General features: G+C 42.3%; 1 protein-coding gene across 3 annotated transcripts in view; it reads left to right on the plus strand.

Annotated features, from left to right (window-relative positions):
• The window catches only part of RHEB (Ras homolog, mTORC1 binding), a 47,276-nt gene extending 30,688 nt beyond the window's left edge, over window positions 1-16,588 (plus strand). For 2 of the 3 annotated variants that reach the window (XM_054237530.2, XM_078343444.1), the window contains exons 4-9: window positions 6,208-6,290; window positions 8,070-8,108; window positions 11,730-11,786; window positions 11,897-11,944; window positions 12,690-12,771; window positions 16,090-16,588. In XM_054237530.2, the coding sequence (XP_054093505.1) occupies window positions 6,208-6,290; window positions 8,070-8,108; window positions 11,730-11,786; window positions 11,897-11,944; window positions 12,690-12,771; window positions 16,090-16,182 (402 nt within the window). In that variant the 3' untranslated portion in view covers window positions 16,183-16,588. The remainder of the gene's footprint in view (window positions 1-6,207; window positions 6,291-8,069; window positions 8,109-11,729; window positions 11,787-11,896; window positions 11,945-12,689; window positions 12,772-16,089) is intronic. The other variant, XM_002751832.6, reaches the window with a different exon arrangement.
• Window positions 16,589-18,519: the final 1,931 nt, after the last annotated feature.

An 18,519-nucleotide genomic window follows, 5' to 3' on the forward strand; every position in this document is an offset into this window, starting at 1 on the left:
GCTTTTAGTAAAAACCATTCTGTTAGACGGACTTCACGCTTCTTCACTGGAGCGTGAGGAATGTCAAGAAGCTGGGGTTTTAGCTCTTAACTCCTCCTGCGCTTGCAACATGCTTTTTTTTTTTTGAGACAGAGTCTTGCTTTGTCACCCAGGCTGGAGTGCAATGGCACAATCCCACTACAACCAATGCCTCCCAGGTTCAAATGATTCTCCTGCCTCAGCCTCCCAGTAGCTGGAATTACAGGTGTCTACCACCACACCCGGCTAATTTTTATGTTTTTAGTAGAGACAGGGTTTCACCATGTTGACCTGGCTGGTTTTGAACTCCTGACCTCAGGTGATTCACCTGCCTTGGTCTCCCAGAGTGCTAGGGTGACAGGTGTAAGCCACCAAGCCCAGCCCACCCTTACAACTTATAATCAAAGGATAAGAGTGGTGGGAAGGTGAGTGTAGTGTGATCTGGTCAGTCATGTTAAATGGGTGCTTTTTTTCTAGAATCTGGGGAAATTGGAGTAGACCCAGAATAATATGACCTGTTCTTTGGGTTTGGAATGAATTCCTTCTGCTTTGTGTTTTGAAGTAAATGTAGAAGGAAAGTGTGACACCTTCGTGAAGCCAGAAGGAGCTGTACTGAATGATGTTAGCACTGGAGGAACCCTGAGGTTTCCATTTTGGAAGCTTCAAATGAAATAAATGTGTTTGTCTCTTTGAGCTTGTACACAGAGCTATATGTGCCTCCTTCACTTGCCCTACATACTTCCCACTGGTGGTGAATGTAATGTGCTTTAGCAGTCAGATTCTTGATGCTTTCATTAGAGTAGAGCATCCTGGGCTTTCATGCCCCAGTACCTGTCCTCTTGACAGAAGAATACAAGTTGGGGATGATCGGGGCCAGGGGAGCATAGAAGTCTCCATGGGGGGTCATGCACAGGTGACATTACTCATGAGAAATTAGTAGGGAAGGGAAGAGCCACTTGAGTAGGCAATGGTGTTGGATTGTTGGGGTTTGTATCTTTCTTTTATAGTTACATTGAATATATAATTTATTGCCTAAACCAAGACACTTTCAGAGTTGTGGATTGGGGGTGCTAATAATAATTATGTTGGGACAACAGGTGTAACTTGGAGTGTCTTTGGCAAAGAACTGCAGCTGTTATGTTTGTTGTGGGACTCTGACACTATCAAGACTTCGGTTTGTTTTTGTATCCTTATTTGGAATCTTCTTTAAGCTCCTGGAAAGTGATGAGAATGTAAATTGATAAATCACTTTCATGTAGTGTTACTGGGGAAACAGTTTTATATCAGGCAGTTCAGGGAACCAGTATTTCAGCTCTTTGGAGTGTGGGTCCTGGAGTCACACTTGCCTGGGTTTGAATCTTAGCTTTTGTTGGTAATCCAGTAACCGTAAGAAAGCGAATGAGGGCCAGGAGTGGTGGCTCATGCTCTTAATCCCAACACTTTGGGAGCTGGAAGGATCACTTGATCCCAGGAATTTGAGGGTGCTGTGAGCTATGATAGCACCACTGCAGTCCAGCCTCGGCAACAGAGCGAGATCCCATCTCTTTTTAAAAAAAAAAAAAGGTAAAGAAGTCTTTCTGTGCCTCAGAGCTTTATCTATAGTGATAACCGGCATTGTTGCAGGATTGTCAGACTGGAGTTGAAGGGGATGTGCCCTTTCTTTGTAGACCTTTAATGCTGCTGAGGCAAGTGTGATGACAGCATATGAACTGTGTGGTCTAAGTGCACATGTTCATAATACTTGGAGAGCTGTCTTTGAAAAGATTTCTCTAAAGAATACATTTCTTTATATTGGCTTGAATTACCAAGTTGGAAGATAATGTTCCTCTGAGGTACTGTTTTGCCCTAGATCGTAAATGTACACTTGGACATCAAATAACTTAAAATGTTTTAGGATGTAGTAATACAAGCAGTGAAAGCAGAAGCTCCAGCGTTTAGGGAGAGTGTGTGATAGGAGATGAGACGAGCAGTGGGCGTATTAGCAGCCCTGTTGTCCTCGCCTTTGGGCTCTATTACAACTGGGTAAAAGTATTTAGAGAATTTTTGCACAAAATACATCCACATTTGGCTATTTTAAATAATCTGTTCTCATTGCAACTAGTAGTTCTTGAAGGTTATATTTACAGTTGAGAGACAGTCAAATAAAGATGTGCTCTTTATTTCCAGCCCAGGACAGTGAAGCACAGGCATGTCCTGCCATGGTTTCATCCTTCATTCAATTGAAAACTGGATGAGAACAAAGTCACACGTTTACTGCTCCAAGAGCTGCTTTATAAATTGGATGCATACTGGGCTAGTTCTGGGAATAAGACTGGTAGTAGTAGGGTAAGATGATTAGGGGCATATTCTTTTCAAAGTAAGTTATAGTAAATTTGTCTAGCTTAACATTTCACTCCTGAAATTGCATACGTAAATTGCTGCTTAGCAATATTTGTTAGCAAGTACTATTTACTACTTAGTAGTTTATGCCAGTACTTCCATACCACTGTGGTTTAATTGCCCACCTAGGAATGATGATGAACATAGTTAAATACAGATTATATTTAGATTGGTTGAAATATTTTGGTTTTGCCCAATTTTAGGGTGAGAACATGTACACTAAATGAATTTTGGGGTAAGAATATGAGGTATCAAAAAAAAAAAGTAGCCTCTGTATTAACCCATTTATACCTAGTGTTCCATTATTGGAATACTACGCTTGTGAGAGTTATTTATATCCTACTGCTCAAGTCATCGCCAAGGTCTGATTTTTCACACACACACACAAATTGTAACCTCCTGCATAAATGAGTTAATAATTAAAATGGATTCTTACCTGTAATCCCAACACTTTGGGAGGCCACGGCCAATGGATCACTTTAGGTCAGGAGTTCAAAATCAGCCTGACCAACATGGTGAAACCCCATCTCTACTAAAAATACAAAATTAGCCAGATGTGGTGGCACACGCTTGTAATCCCAGCTGTTTGGGAGGCTGAGGCAGGAGAATTGCTTGAACCCAGGAGGTGGAGGTTGCAGTGACCTAGGATTGCACCATTGCACTCCAGCCTGGGCAACAAGAGCGAAACTCCATCTCAAAAACTAATAAAAATAATTTAAAAAATCGATTCAATGACAGTCCATTATATAATGTAACCAAATTTGCTTTTTTGAAAATTAAGTTTAGTTTTTTAAAAAATAGGTGTAATGCACATGGTACAAACATAAATAACACAAAAACGTAAGTAATGAAGTGTCCCTTTCCTACCCTGGCTATCTAAGCCCCCACTCCCGCCAGCAACCCATTTACCAGTTTCTAGTATATGTCTCTAGGATACTTTATACATGAATATGCAAATATAGTTTTAAGCTTGGGGTTTTTTTCCTTTTACACAAAAAGTAATACCTCTGATCTTGGAGATTATTCCGTGTCAATACCTATGGCCTCCTTTTCCCCCAAGGCTGCATAATACCCAGTTGTTGGGATATGTATCATACATTAGCTGCTGATCAGCAGTTAGATTGTTGCCAGGCTTGCCTTAGTGAACATCCCAGATGTTGTTTTAGACATAGGGTAATAGGCACATAAGAGCACTTCCTGGTGTGGGCCATCATAGGGTTAGGGTTCATGCTTTTGGCAGCAGTGAATGAGAGTGTCTGTTTTTCTTCACCCTCGCCAGCACTGTGTTACCAGATCTTTTGGTGCTTGCCAGTCTGATAGGTAAACAAATAACTTCCTGGTGTACTTTTAATTATGCATGTTTCTTCTTAGGAGGGGCTTTGATTTTTCCTATGTTGGAAGACGTTTGTATATTTTCCCCCTGTGAATTACCCTGTCTGTGTACTTTGCCATTTTTTTTTTTCTATTGGGTGGTTGGTCTTTGTGTGTTGATGTGAGATTCCCTTTGATATGTGCAGAAAATTAGTATTTTGTGTAGGATCCGATATGCACAGTTTAGTTTTCAGTTTGTCCTCTTTGTGGTTTTTATTTGAGACATTTGCAGCCATGAAGAACTTTTTTATTTTCACATACAGGGATTTATTAACCTTTTTTAAACTGATAATATCTTTTAAGCTTTCCCATCTATTGTACACATAATTTTCATTTCAAGTCTTTGATTCCTCTGGAATACATTTTTGCCAGGGTGTGCATTGGAGATCCGGCTTAGCCATTCACCCTAGGTGGCTCTGGGCTTGTCCCTCTGTGTCAGTTGAGAGTTACTTTTAATCCTTATTGATTGAAATGCCAATATTATTATGTACCTCATTCTCATATCTGTCAGGTCTTTCTAGATTTTCCAGTCTGTTCTACTTGTGAGCCAGTACAGTATTATTTTATGATAGCTTTATGGTTTCTACTCACCTGCCCTCCCAATTGCTGTTATATTGCTATTATTCTTTCTCGGAAAGTAGACCTTAAAGTCCAGGCGTGGTGGCTTACACCTGTAATCCCAGCACTTTGCGAGGCTGAGGCAGGTGGATCACCTGAAGTCATGAGTTTGAGACCAGCCTGACCAAAATGGTGAAGCCCCATCTCTACTAAAAATACAAAGATTAGCTGAATTAGCTGGGCATAGTGGTGCTCTCCACTAATCCCAGCTACTTGGGAGGCTGAGGGCAGGAGAATCACTTGAACCTGGCAAGTGGAGGTTGCAGTGAGCCGAGATACTGCCACTACACTCTAGCCTAGGTGGCAGAGTGAGACTCTTGTCTCAAAAGAAAAAAAAAAAAGGCTGGGCACGGTGGCTCACACTTGTAATCCCAGCACTTTAGGAGGCCAAGGCAAGCAGATCACCTGAGGTCAGGGGTTTAAGACCAGCCTGGCCAACATGATGAACTCCATCTCTACTAAAAATACAAAAATGAGCCAGGTGCAGTGGTGTAGCCTGTAGTCCCAGCTACTCTGGAGACTGAGGCAAGAAACTCATTTGAACCTGAGAGGTGGAGGTTGCAGTGAGCCGAGATGGTGCCATTGCACTCCAGCCTGGGTGACAAGAGCAAGACTCTGTCTCAAAAAAAAAAAAGCCAGAATTATATCAGTGGGGGCTTTTTCCTCCGTTATACGTTCTTACTGGTAGGTTTTTTTTCTTGATTGTTTCTTAGACATAACTATTATTATCTGTGTTTCCACATTTTCCCTTTAGGAAAAACAAAATTTTAACTTTGAACCTATTGTAGCTGAGTTAGTGATGAAAATCATTTGGGATTTTGTTTTTAATCTTATTTATTATATCAAAGAATTTATAGTAAAACTTATTTTTTTTTCTTTAAAGAAGACTGCCCTTTACCTTAGGGCAGTAATTCTGGGCTGTCATAAACAGTGGTTATAACCATACTGCAAGTTTACAGAAATGGTGGACTGCTGCGTAATCTACTGCTAGCATGATGTGGTTTTGCCGTAATAGTGGTTGGCACATGTATTATGTGACAATTTAGTTTTAACTGAGAATGAAATGTTTGTACCAGACTGTGGCACGTGCTGTTGAAAACTGCACTGACATAGAACTTTCTGTATGCTTTAATGCGTATCTGAAGCAAAGTTTCATAATGCTGCTTTATAAAAGTAGAGACTACAATGCTGTTGCGTAATAGGTATCTTTCTGATTCCTAGACTTGCTCAGTAAATAGCTCTCTCGGTTCCCAAAAGTCTGAATACCTCAGTTGAATCTAGTGTTTTGATCCTCTTTTCTTTCTCCCCCTCCGTCCCTCCCTACCTCCAGATACTGATGGCACCCCTCTAACAATGTGTAGATTGAAGCTCAGGTGATTGTGACTGACATGCAGAGAACAGGTCAAATAATATGACAGTTTCAAATATAAAAATACAGATTTATAGAATAAACCAGTAGGATTTATGAATGTCCTGAGGTCTAGAAGATTCTGGACTTAGTCACACTCATCCCTTGTTTTGAGATCACAGAGCCAATCATTTTTGTGTTCCATCCATCCTCTTCTCCTATAGAGGTTATAGAGGTCATTGGCCTTTCCCCTAAAGTTCTAGAACAGCTAGTCATTTTTAAATACTGGCTTCAAGCACATTATCACCTCCAAGCCATTCTTAAAGCCTCAGTGTGTGTGCTGTTTCTGGCATAATATTATAATCCACTCTTTGTGTCTACTTTGATTTCTTAAGGTAGTACATGAAAAACTTTGGGTAAGGTTATTTGTGATGCTTTATGAAGACTACTCAAATGTAATTTTTTTTCCACAGGATGAATATTCTATCTTTCCTCAGACATACTCCATAGATATTAATGGCTATATTCTTGTGTATTCTGTTACATCAATCAAAAGGTAAGGCTCCTGCTGCCTGCTTGAGTTTATTTGCTACTCATAGATAGCACTGATCTTTTTAAAGGACTGTGCTGGAATTACTAATAGTGTCAATTAAAATTATTAGGCTACATGCTTTTTAGTGATTTTTTTTTTTTTTGAGACGGAGTTTCGCTCTTGTTACCCAGGCTGGAGTGCAGCGGCGCGACCTCATCTTACTGCAACCTCCGCCTCCTGGGTTCAGGCAATTCTCCTGCCTCAGCCTCCCAAGTAGCTAGGACTACAGGTGCGCGCCACCATGCCCAGCTAATTTTTGTATTTTTAGTAGAGACGGGGTTTCACCATGTTGACGAGGATGGTCTTGATCTCTTGACCTCGTGATCCACCCACCTCGGCCTCCCAAAGTGCTGGGATTATAGGCATGAGCCACCGCGCCCGGCCACTTTTTAGTGATTTTCTTATGGAGCAACTAGGTTGTTGGGGGAAACACGACTCACTGGATGTTCTGTTAGTTACACCAATAGGATAAAAGGTGCTTTCTTACCTCGAGCTGTCTAGATAAATAGTGGTTCAGCATGATCTCAGCTTTTCTGCTAATTGAAATGGGAAATGCCTAAATTGATTTTCTTTTCTGTGTGGTTTTGCCATATTAAGGGGAAATAGATTTTCTAAGAAAACATGGGAGTTTGGGTTTGTTCAGTATCTTATCCTTTGGATTTATGAAATAAGACCTTTTGGTAATAGGGTCTCACTTTACTACATAAAAACAGAGCCACTATTTTTATTAGTAAGAATGGATGTTGGTTCCTCTAGCTACATATATCATATGCCATCTCTGTTTTCAGGGGGTGGCATGTGTTATCAGGAGGAGCAGTGGTCTGTGTCTGTTAACAGAACAGCTGGCTGTGTACAGCAGCAGAGCTCTGGGCACTGGCGACCGCTTATGTGTGAAGACTTCATGAAAGGATCAGTGCCAGTGGAGGGAGTTGGGTAGCTGCCTAGCACTTGCTGAGTATGTGCGTCATGTTAGGGAGTTTGCTATGCTCTTTGCCTGCATGTGATACATTGCTTATTTCATCATTACCTGAGACAGTCCTTCATCAGAGATGTTTTATATCCCACTCTACACAGAAACTGAGTGACAGAGCTAAAGCAACTTGCCCCCATAATGACAGTGCTGGGATTCATAGCCATATCTCCAGTTCCACAGTCAAGGCTGACACTGTCCAGTAGAACTTACTGTGGTGATAGAAGTGTTTGCTATCTGTGCCACAGGTGGCTGTTTAAATTAACTAAAATTAAAAATACAGTCTTTCCTCGGTAATGCATTTTTACTTACATTGTAATATATTTTTCCATATTACCTAGTGTTTGAAATAGTAAATGGCTTTATAATATTTCATGTTCAACAATAGATGGATACCTCTTTTCCCGTTTAATGTATTTATACTCTTGTCACTAAAAGCAATGCTTAGATTGGATTTTATGCTCAAGACCACTGTGTACTAACTATTTGGAAACATGATCATTTTCTTATTGACTTACAAGAGCACTTTAAATAGTAAAACTATTGGCTGTTTTTGTACAAAGATTTTCTTAATTTCAATTGCATATTTTTAAAATGTATTTATTACGTATATAACTCATGTTAAGCTCTCCTTTGCTCAGTAAATTCTAAGATTTTTCATTTCAGTGCCTGCCATGTGTAAGGCCTTGACCAGAACAAATGTAATGAACCAGTAATCTCATGATTAATGTTGGAACTTCATGTTTATTTATGAATTCCCATTATTTTACTAGTTTACTTGAAAAACATGTTCAAAGATTGTTTTGTTGTTGGTAAGTATAATTTTATTCTAGGTGATTTTTAGAAAAATTGTGTTGGTGTTACTTTACAGATTGTTACTTTGAGGCAAATTAAGATAGGTAGAAAATTTTCTTAGTGCATCCTCTATTTTGTTTTTAATCTCTTTTTTGGTGGGTACAAATTAGATGACATTACAGATTCAAGTTGAAAATTAGCATGTGTCACTAGGGAAATTGAAAACTACATTGAGCTGGATTAAAAATATGAAAATGTGCTCACTGAGGAACCTTACATATTTAAAAAAACATTGGCCTAGTGCAAAGCAGAGGACAAAAAGCTTGGTACTGTGTCTTCTCAGCGGCACTGTTACAGGTTTTGACCAGGTTTCTCTTTGCTAAAATGGATGTGTTTTGTTATATGCCTTTTACCTTAGTAGCTCATAGTTTAATGAGCATTCTCAAATCTCAAACATGAGGGAGTATGAGAAAAGTGGTGTTTTATTTTGTTTTTTTGAAACCTAGATGCTGAATACACAGATATTTATGAATATACAAGAAATATGTCAGCAAAACTTTCTGAATCAACCAGTTTGTTGATTAGAATTGTCTGATCCTTTTTATTGAATTTAGCCTCTATTTAAATAACCATTTTCATTATTTGTGAAATAAAACAGAAGTCTCAGATTATTCCTTTATATTGTAAAACCCCTGTAGAACTGTTTTTCTGAGTAAACAAAGCAAAAATACATTCTATTTCATAATTTCTAGAAATGGAAAAAAGAAACCTGCTTTTGAGCGATGGGTGATTAGGGTTTTCATTTATCCCCACTAACAACTTTGGACAAGTTACTTCGCAATGCCTTTGTCGCCCATAGATTGGGTACATTGACGTAGGAGAAGACGTCTCTTATCTGAGGCAGCCAGGTTAGTTACTTTAAAACATTGGTTAAATGCCAGGTGCGGTGGCTCACACCGGTAATCCCAGCACTCTGAGAGGACAAGGTGGGCAGGAGTTTGAGACCAGCCTGGCCAACGTGGTAAAACCCCCGTCTCTACTAAAAATACAAAAATTGCCTGAGCATGGTGGCATGCACCTATGATCCCGGCTACTCGGGAGACTGAGGCAGGAGAATCTCTAACCCAGGAGGTAGAGATTGCAGTGAACAGAGATCACGCTGTTGCTTGCACTCTAGCCTGAGCAGCAGAGCAAGACTATGACTCAAAAAAAAAAAAAAATTGGTGAAGGGGAAAAAAAATCAAAAAGGTGATGTGAATCTCCAGTGTTTTGTAATGCATATATCTATGTTCAGTCACTGGTCTTATGGAATCTTCAAATACCCATCTTTGAATATGAGCTCACCCACTGCCGTTCAGTATGACTATAGCCGCGATTTGCATTGTGACTTCTGGTTCAGTTTCTTCCGTGTGAGCTACTTGGGAGACAGTCTACACCTCAGCTATTTACAGATTGGTGTGATTTTTTCCCATCAGTCTTTTTCAGTTGGTTTGGCACACCTTATTAAGGTGCAGCGTTTTTAGTAAAGCAATCCACAGTATTCAACTTTCAGTTTTCAGAGAAACAGAAACTGTCTACACTCATATTTCAAAAGTTTGTAACATAAATTATGACTATGATGAATTTAACTGGCATAAGCAGGTTTGGTAATAAATGGGACTGTTTTAAATAATGCCTTTTTTCATAGTGGCTCAGTAATAATGAGCATTCTCAAATTTCAGACATGAGGGAGTATGAGAAGAGTGATGCTTTGTTTTTTTAGAAACCTATATGTGGAATATACAAATATTTATGAATATCCAAGAAATAAGTCAGTAAAACTTTCTGAATCAACCAATTTGATTCAGAAAATCAATGATCTCAAAAACTTTAGCCACTTAGAACAGTACACATTTATGATCTCACAGTTTTGTGGGTCAGGAACCTGGGCGTGGCCTAGCTGTGTCCTCTGCTTCAAAGTCTCTCGCAGCTGCAGTGTGGGTAGGTGGGTAGCGCTGGCTCCAGGCTCCTGCCACAGTCCCAGTTCTTTTGGCTGTGCTTTTGCCCAAGTGGCAACACTTAAATGTAGGCAAGTACAGCATGCTGAGGGAACCATGGTTCTATATTGCAACCACAGGTCCTCAGGACACCTGTATCCCATTGTTGACCCACAGCAAGCTTGTAGGGGGTTACATTTCATTTTTGTTTTTATCAGAGTGACAGCATACATCAATTAAAATAGCACCGTGTGTAATTCATTCAACAAGCTAACTTGTTCCGAAGCTTGTCATGCAACCATGAACAAAACAGACAAATCCCTGCCCTTGTGGAACTGGTTCTTTCTGGTGTGGGAGACGAACAGTAAAGTGACACACATGTGAGACAGGATATGTGTGACCTGCTGCCGAGAAAAACAAAGTGGGGCCGGGATAAGCGATAGCAAGGGGGTCTGTGAACAGAAGAGGTCTAAGAAGTGACATTTGAGGCTGGGAGCAGTGGCTCATGCCTGTAATTCCAGCTACTTGGGAGGCTGAGGCAGGAGAATTCTTGAACCCGGGAGACAGAGGTTGCAGTGAGCCAAGATGGTGCCACTGCACTCCAGCCTCTGTGACAGAGCAAGACTCCAGCTCAAAAAAAGAAAAAAGTGACATTTGAGGAAAGACTTTTGAAGCAAGGGATCCCTAGGGAAGGAACATACTGGGCTCACGGGCTCACGGAGGGTGACTTCAGAGGCTCTGAGAGTGTTAGAGGAATGACAGGAGGCCAGTGCAGCTCAGACAGAATGGAAGAGGGGACAGAAGGGGGAATGGAGGCAGAGGTCAGGGTTTGGGAGTCACTGGGGCCAAATAGAGATGGCCACCTATCAGAGGACATTGAACAAGGCACCGTCCATCTGCTGCAGCGGAGTCCTCTGGTTGCTATGCTGAGTCGGGGTGGCCAGGAAGGGTGGAGGATGCAGGCAGGCTTGGACCAGGAGTTTTACACCTGGGTGGCAGCAGATGAGGAGAGTGAGACGCCATCAGATTCTAGGTCGGCTTTGAAAGTAGAGCCAGTGATGTGTTGGCAAATGTTTGCATGGGTTTTTTGGGAAGGGTGGGAAATGGTCGTGGTCATTTGCCAGCAGTTGGTGGTATAAATAATCCTACTGTGGCAGAGTTCAAGTGATCATTGTGACATGTCAGATGCCCTTCCCGGTGAGAGCCACCTCCAACCTAGAGTCATCAGCATATTGATCTGATTGAAAGCCAAGGGATTGGCATCACCCAGAGAATGTATATACCTTGGAAAGAAAACAGGACAGGCTGAGTGCACTAGGGCACTCTAGGAAAAGCTATACATGTTGTAATGTAAACAGTTGGTTCTTTGCTGAATGAGTTGGGTGATTAAAGTTTGCATTTACGTGGTTTGTCAGCCCAGTGATGGGCTTTCCCATTTGAATGCCTTACCTGTTTCACTTTGCACATCCTCAGTCAGGGTTACTGAGTGTCAGATGTGTGCACATGTGAACGGATTGCTAGGAAAAAACAAGAGTTCTTTGTGTTAAGTTTATGTTAAAATGGTGAGTCTGTGACATTTGACATTTTTCAGCTGTCAACATAATATGCATTAAAGTCTTCGACATTCACATGGATGTCTAATTTATGCTTTTTTTTTTATAGTTTTGAAGTGATTAAAGTTATCCATGGCAAATTGTTGGATATGGTGGGGAAAGTGCAGTAAGTAGTACTGTTTTATCTGTTAGAGAAACTTCTTATATAATAGTATCTTCTGAGCAATAAAATCTGGCACTTACTCGTTTATTTTGGCTTTTTTTCCTCATAAATAGAATACCTATTATGTTGGTTGGGAATAAGAAGGACCTGCATATGGAAAGGTATGTAGCTTTTAAATCATTAGTGAAGTCAAGTCTAAGGTGATTTAGTCACTGACGTGTCATTTTAATTATTGTTCTGTTGTCAATAGTATTTTTAGCTGTAGCATTTCTGTCTGTTCAGAGATGTTATGGTCATGTGCAGCAGAAGCAAAAGTGCAATAAAAATCTCTCATTCCTCTGGAATAGAGAGACAAACGTGATAGGAAGCTCTCTTTACAATATCTACCACTTCGCATAGAGCACACTCGAAAAAGACATAGTGCTCATTTATGCAGCATGTGGGTTTTGAGTGTTTTGGGATTATAGGGGGGAGCAAAGGATGTAGATGTCCCATGCCCAGGTAGCTTCATGTCAGAGAGGAAGAGACTCTTAACAGCCTGCACGCAAGTGAATTGAGCTTCAAGCCCTTTCACAATTTCCCCTAGCCTTGGGTGCTTAAAATGTAGCTGTAAAATAGTCAATTGTTAGAGATATGGGAGTACTGGAAAATAGGATCATGTTCTCTGAGGTGGAAGGTTCGCTGGAGCATGGATAATCCCCTAAGGCAGTGTCTATTCTGTTCCCCAGCTCAGGCGTAATTAAAACACTCCTGTGTTACATTCTTGATGCTAAGGTTGGGTCAGGGCATGGTTCTGCTTTTTGAGAAAGAAATTGACCAAAATGGAGCCTGTTTCATAAATCAACTATAGATGTTTTACATAATGAAGAGCAAAGTACTTGAACTAGAATTTTACTTTTCCTCTAGGGTGATCAGTTATGAAGAAGGGAAAGCTTTGGCAGAATCTTGGAATGCAGCTTTTTTGGAATCTTCTGCTAAAGAAAATCAGGTAATGGATTCTGTAAATGTCATTCTGTGTTGTGTTCTCATCAGTCTCAGGGATGTGGTCCTCCCAGTTGGCACTTGACCTCTGTCTCGATCTCTCCTGTGTAACATTTGGCCTTCCACCATTTCTAATACCAAGCTTTGTGTTTCTTTAGGAAGATACTACTTAGGTTTTTACAACTTTGGTCAGTATTTTACTTACAGTGAGACCTAGGATATTTGTAGGATAAACTATTAACAAAGGAAATTCTACCTTTTGTAAACATATATTTATGTTTTGTATTAATAGATGGTACAGAAATAAGTCCATACAGGGAAGAAGAAAAAAAAAGAATTCTATCACTTTGGCACTAATTTTGTTACTGTACCCACCCCCTACCTTTTTTTCTGTTAGATGAAACCGGGTCAGATGTATGTGTTCATTTTTCATTTTTGACATAGAAATGATTAAGAACCATCTTATTAGCATTTAGTACCAGTTTCACCTGCAAATGGACCTTCAAAGGCGTGTTCTAGGAAGGGTGTGGATGCTGCTTCACAATCTTCTGTGAACCTTTTTCTTCCATTGCTTTAATTTAGACCTATGCACCAAGCTTGTCTCCCACCCCCAATATATTTTTCACCTATAGATTTCTCTTTGCTGCCCTTCACTTTTTAAAGACACACATCTGATGGTGCCGTCCTCTGCTCAGACACTGCCAGTGAGCTGCCCCTGCTCTGTAGAGCCTTTGCCTGGCCCTGAGGGCAGCAGTGATGTGTTCTTTTCAGTTCCTTCTCTCACCACATCCTTCTACTTTCCCCCTTCCTTAAACACGCTGTCTACTGTTCCCTCCACCCTACTTTCAGAACATCTCTGGTTTCCTAATGCTCCTCTCCAGTTTAAAAGATCCTTTCTCTAACTATCTGCTTACCTTCATGTGGGGTTTTATGTTTGGAGTGTGTTTTCAGCATGCTTGATCCTCAGGTAAGATGAATAGGTTTTCATTTCTCTGAGGAAACTAGTGTAGTGAGGGGTGGGTGCCTCTTCCTTCCCTGCTCTGCCCCTTTCCCCATCACCATGAAGGTTTGTAGGCCTCAAGGCCCCACCTAGATTTCACTTCTTGTTGACCCCCTCTGGAGTCATCCAGCTGAAAGGAATCGTTTCTTCCCTTAGCCCCCTTAATTTGTTCTGAGATCTGAGTCAGTATCATTTACATAAATATTCTTCATAATGTTCAGTGCAGTGTTTTTGTATCTAGTAGGTTCTCTGTCAGCCCAGGTATCCCATAATAGTAAAATCTGTTTCATTCTGTGTTTGGGTATGGAGAGATAGTGAGTCCATCCTTTGTTGGGATGTGGAGGGAGAGTGAGTTCGTTCCGTGCTAGGACACTGGGGGAGAGTGAGGCTGTCCTGTGCTGGGATTCCAGGGGAGAGTGACCGTCTGGTGCTGGGACGCCAGGGGAGAGTGAGACCGTCCCGTGCTGGGACACCGGGGGAGAGTGAATCCCTGTGGTTATGTCCTCTTATGTATGGATGACAGAATAAACAAATCTGTGTAATTGGTTCCCAAGTTCCAGATAGCAAGGGATTTATCGAAATCAGCTCAGTTTCTCAGTATACACAGAATTCAATTAAGATTGAGATAGTTAAGAGATAACTATATTTTAAAAATTGGATGAAATCAATCATCCATTGAGTGCCTACTGTATCCTTCAGATCATGTAGTTGAACCACATTTTAGAAGTGAAGAAATTAAGTTTCAGAGTGGTTAAATGATGTTTCTAAGATCACTGTCTACCTTACGTGGTATAAGAACTAGACTGAATTGTAAATCTCACCCACATCTAGTCCTGTTTTCTCTACTCACTGCTCCCTGTCAATCAGGTGTCCAAAGCCAGTGACCTAGATTAGACACGTGGGGTGGGACCTGGGGTTGGCTTCGGTTAACTAGGAGAACAGATACCTCATTCATAGCAACAAGACAGAAGGCTGAGGATGGGAGTGCACATTCAAGTGGGTGGGTCTGCTTGGTGGACAGAGGATATGGAGTTCTTTCATGAATGTGGCTTCCGTTTTCCAGTGAAGTGTGTAAAACCAGGTTTGCAGCTGAGCGTGAGGATGAGGAACGCTGAGGAGAAGGGACAAGGCATGGAGCCTTTCTCTGGGGAGTGCCCAGACCCAGGGGTGCAGTCTGGTGGCTGGCAGCACCAAGTGTCAGCAACAGGTTCCTGGTCATGAGTGTGAAGTCAACAGTTGGCCATGTGTGTTTTCCCTGGGCAGTGTTTACAGTGTGGCCACAGACACTGCTGGCGACACTTGGTAGGGAAGGGAGGTGAAGTTCAGTGAGACCATGGTGGACTGCTGTGCCTGAGCTGGCTGAGGGGGAAGGGAAGAGCTAGAAGTGGTTAAGCGACGGGGAGATATAGTAATCGGGTCAACAGCTCAGGCCCTGTGGGGCTGAAAACCGTTACTTCAGGATAGCTGCAGAAAGAGCTGGGAAGGTGGCATGGTGGGACGCTGGAAGTCGTTATGTGGTGGTTTTGTGGGATACTGAAAGTACTGGAGTGATGCGGGGAGGGGATTCTTGCTGATGCAAGAACTGGGCACTTTCCGTGGGGCTTCTGAGAACAGGGGCAGCTTTTCAGAACCACAGGATGCATTTAAATGACAGTGTCTGACAGTTTCCTCCCCCCTCGGTGTAAGAGGAGTTCTGTTTCAAGTGGCCGTGATTCCTCTCTGTGGTGAAGAACTGGCAGGGTTGACCCTGGGCCGAGGTGAGGGCAAGAAGACGGTCAGGAGAGGAGAGACCAGGAGGTAGGGAGGGCAATTTGTGGATTGAAATGACGTAGAATTACGCTGCAGAGGCGTTGGAGCCTGGCATTGTGGCATCTCAGAAGGAGCACGGAGGGGGCATCCCCCACTTGACGCTTCATGGTGCCAAGGATGTGAGAGGCAAGGGCGGCTAGAAGAGCGTGTCCCATGGGAAAGAAGGGAAGATAGCACCGGAAGTGAAGAGGGACTCTGAGGTCAGAGGACACTTGGGAGGGGGTCGTGGGGTAGAGTGGGACAGGAGATGATGGTAAGCCCAGGAGTGAGGACTCTTCTGGCCTGAAGAAAACGAGGTCAAAAGCACAATGGGAGGCTGGTTGTGGTCTGGGTCAGTAGGGATGGAGGCAGTTTTCTCCCTGGGCATCGAGGTCCTGAAGATCTGGGGTTCACCAGAGCCTCTTCACCTCCACCAGTAGCAGGACTGGGCAAGCCGCGTGTCCTCCTCAGCCGGTGAAGTACTCTTGGAGTTCGGCCTCACACTAACACTGTGATTGGGTTTCTTTCTTTTTTCAGACCGCTGTTGATGTCTTTAGAAGGATAATTTTGGAGGCAGAGAAGATTGATGGAGCAGCTTCACAGGGCAAGTCTTCGTGCTCGGTGATGTGATTCCGCTGCAAAGCCTGAGGACACTGGGAGTACCTTCTACCTGAAGAAGCCGACTGCCCGTTATCTTGGAAGAGAAACTATGCTTCTTTTTTCTTCTGTTAACCTGAAAGATACCATTTGGGTCAGAGCTCCCCTCCCTTCCAATTATGTTAACTCTGACTCTGTCCAAATGAGTTCACTTCCATTTTCAAATTTTAAGCAATCATATTTTCAATTTATATATTGTATTTCTTAATATTATGACCAAGAATTTTATTGGCATTAATTTTTCAGTGTAGTTTGTTTAAAATAATGTAACCATCAACATGATGCATATCGTTACACTACTACTAACCAGGCTTCAGTGTGTCCGTGTTGATTTCATTGTGTTAAATGTATACTTGTAAATAAAATAGCTGCAAACCTGTCCTTTGTGCTACTTGATGTGGCTTTCAAAGAAGAAAAGCCTTGTCCTGAGTTTCTCACTTGGTCTTCAGGAAGGCCCCGGGTTGGATTGCAGAAACCGGGGAAGATGTGGCCACAGGAGGAGGCATACTGACTTGCCTGCTCCCCATGGACGCCCTGGCCAGTGGCTGGCAGGTGTTGGGGCTGGTTTACAGCTGAGTGGCCCTGGATGTCTGTGAGGGAAGCTCCTCCCCAGTGATCAGATTCTCCTTCCACTCACATCCCTAAACCTTGACTGAAATGCTTCGTGGTCAGGAGGCTGGACTAGGAGGAGGAACTGCTGAGAGGCACTGTTCACCTTACTCGTAGCTTACTCGATGTCTGTGTCACACAGGAGACGACTGAGAAAACAGCCTTGCCTGCTGCCATCCTAGCCCAGCCCGAAGTTCCGTGTTCTGTGGGAGGGTCTCGGGAGCCTCCTGCAGACCCGGACGACAGCCCTCCCTCTCTCCAAGGAGCAGCTGTGAAGGAGAGGAGGGATTTCATTTGCCTGGTGGCTGTCACCTTGTCTCTGAGTCACTTGGAGTTGAGCAGTGCTTTTTAAATGATTCCCTTTTGCAGCTAAAGTTTCACAGGGCTATTTCTAATATGTAAGCAAATGTTACCATTGACTTTACTAATAAAATATAGTTTTGTTTTGCAGTTTTTTTGATGAAAAATTACGTTCTTAAAACATGCCATTAATTTGGATTTTTAAAATATTTTTGCCTCATTTTTTGCCATTCCAGGATGAAATTTCTGCCTTAGAAGACCTCCACCAAATACATTTTTAAAAAGGATCCACTCTGTCACCCAGAGTAGAGTGCAGATCATAGCTTACTACAGCCTCAAATTCTTGGGCTCAAGTGATCTTCCTGAGTAGCTGAGACTACAGGTGCCTGTGTCATCATGCCCAGCTAATTAAAAAAAAAAAAAAATTCCAGAGCCAGAGTCTCACTGTGTTGCCCAGGCTGGTCACAGACTCCTGGGCTCAAGGGCACCTCCCGCCTCAGCCTCCCGAGTAGCTGAGATTACAGGCCTGAGCCACTATGCCTGGCCAAATAATCACCTTTTAAATAAAAATTTTGTTTTAATTTTTTTTATATATATATACCTTTTAAATATAAATTTTGACAAAGTATTGTTACTTATCAGGGTTATTCTTAGGACTAAAAATGTATGAGCGCTAAACATAAAATGGGTATCTAGTTTATCCAGTTATGTCTATGTAAATGGAACTTGTGACAGCCTATTGTATTAGGAACAAGTGCAGCTCTCCTGGGGTGGTCCTTTAGGGACTGGACTCCTGATTGGAGGGAGCATAGTGTCATTTCTTCATGTGGTGTACTTCACACATCCTTCAGATATACGCTGACCACTGGCCATGAACGTAGCAGGGAAACCGGCACCCCTGTGCAGCGTAAATCCTGCGTTGAACCTTGGAGGTGCCTGCCACACAGGATAAGCCCCAGTCCAGCTGTCCAAGGCACAATCCCAAGAAGACAGTTGACTCATTTACTTGATAGTTGGAGCATTAGACTTTTTCACTCTTGTTGCCCATGCTGAATTGCAATGGTGTGATCTCGGCTCACTGCAACCTCCACCTCCTGGGTTCAAGCAACTCTCATGTCTCAGCCTCCTGAGTAGCTGGGATTACAGGCACATGCCACCATGCCCAGCTAATTTTTGTATTTTTAGTAGAGTCGGGGTTTCATCATATTGGTCAGGCTGATCTCAAACTCCTGACCTCAGGCGATCCACCAAAGTGCTGGGATTACAGGCGTGAGCCACTGTGTCCAGCCAGAACATGTCTTATAATTAGTGATAAAACATTGTCACGGCATGATGCATGTGCCTGTAGTCCTGGCTACTCAGGAGGCTGAGGTGGGAGATTGCTGGAGCCCAGGCGTTCTG

The sequence above is a fragment of the Callithrix jacchus genome, chromosome 11 (genome assembly GCF_049354715.1).
Source record: "Callithrix jacchus isolate 240 chromosome 11, calJac240_pri, whole genome shotgun sequence".
In the NCBI taxonomy this organism is placed as follows: Eukaryota; Metazoa; Chordata; class Mammalia; order Primates; family Cebidae; genus Callithrix; species Callithrix jacchus.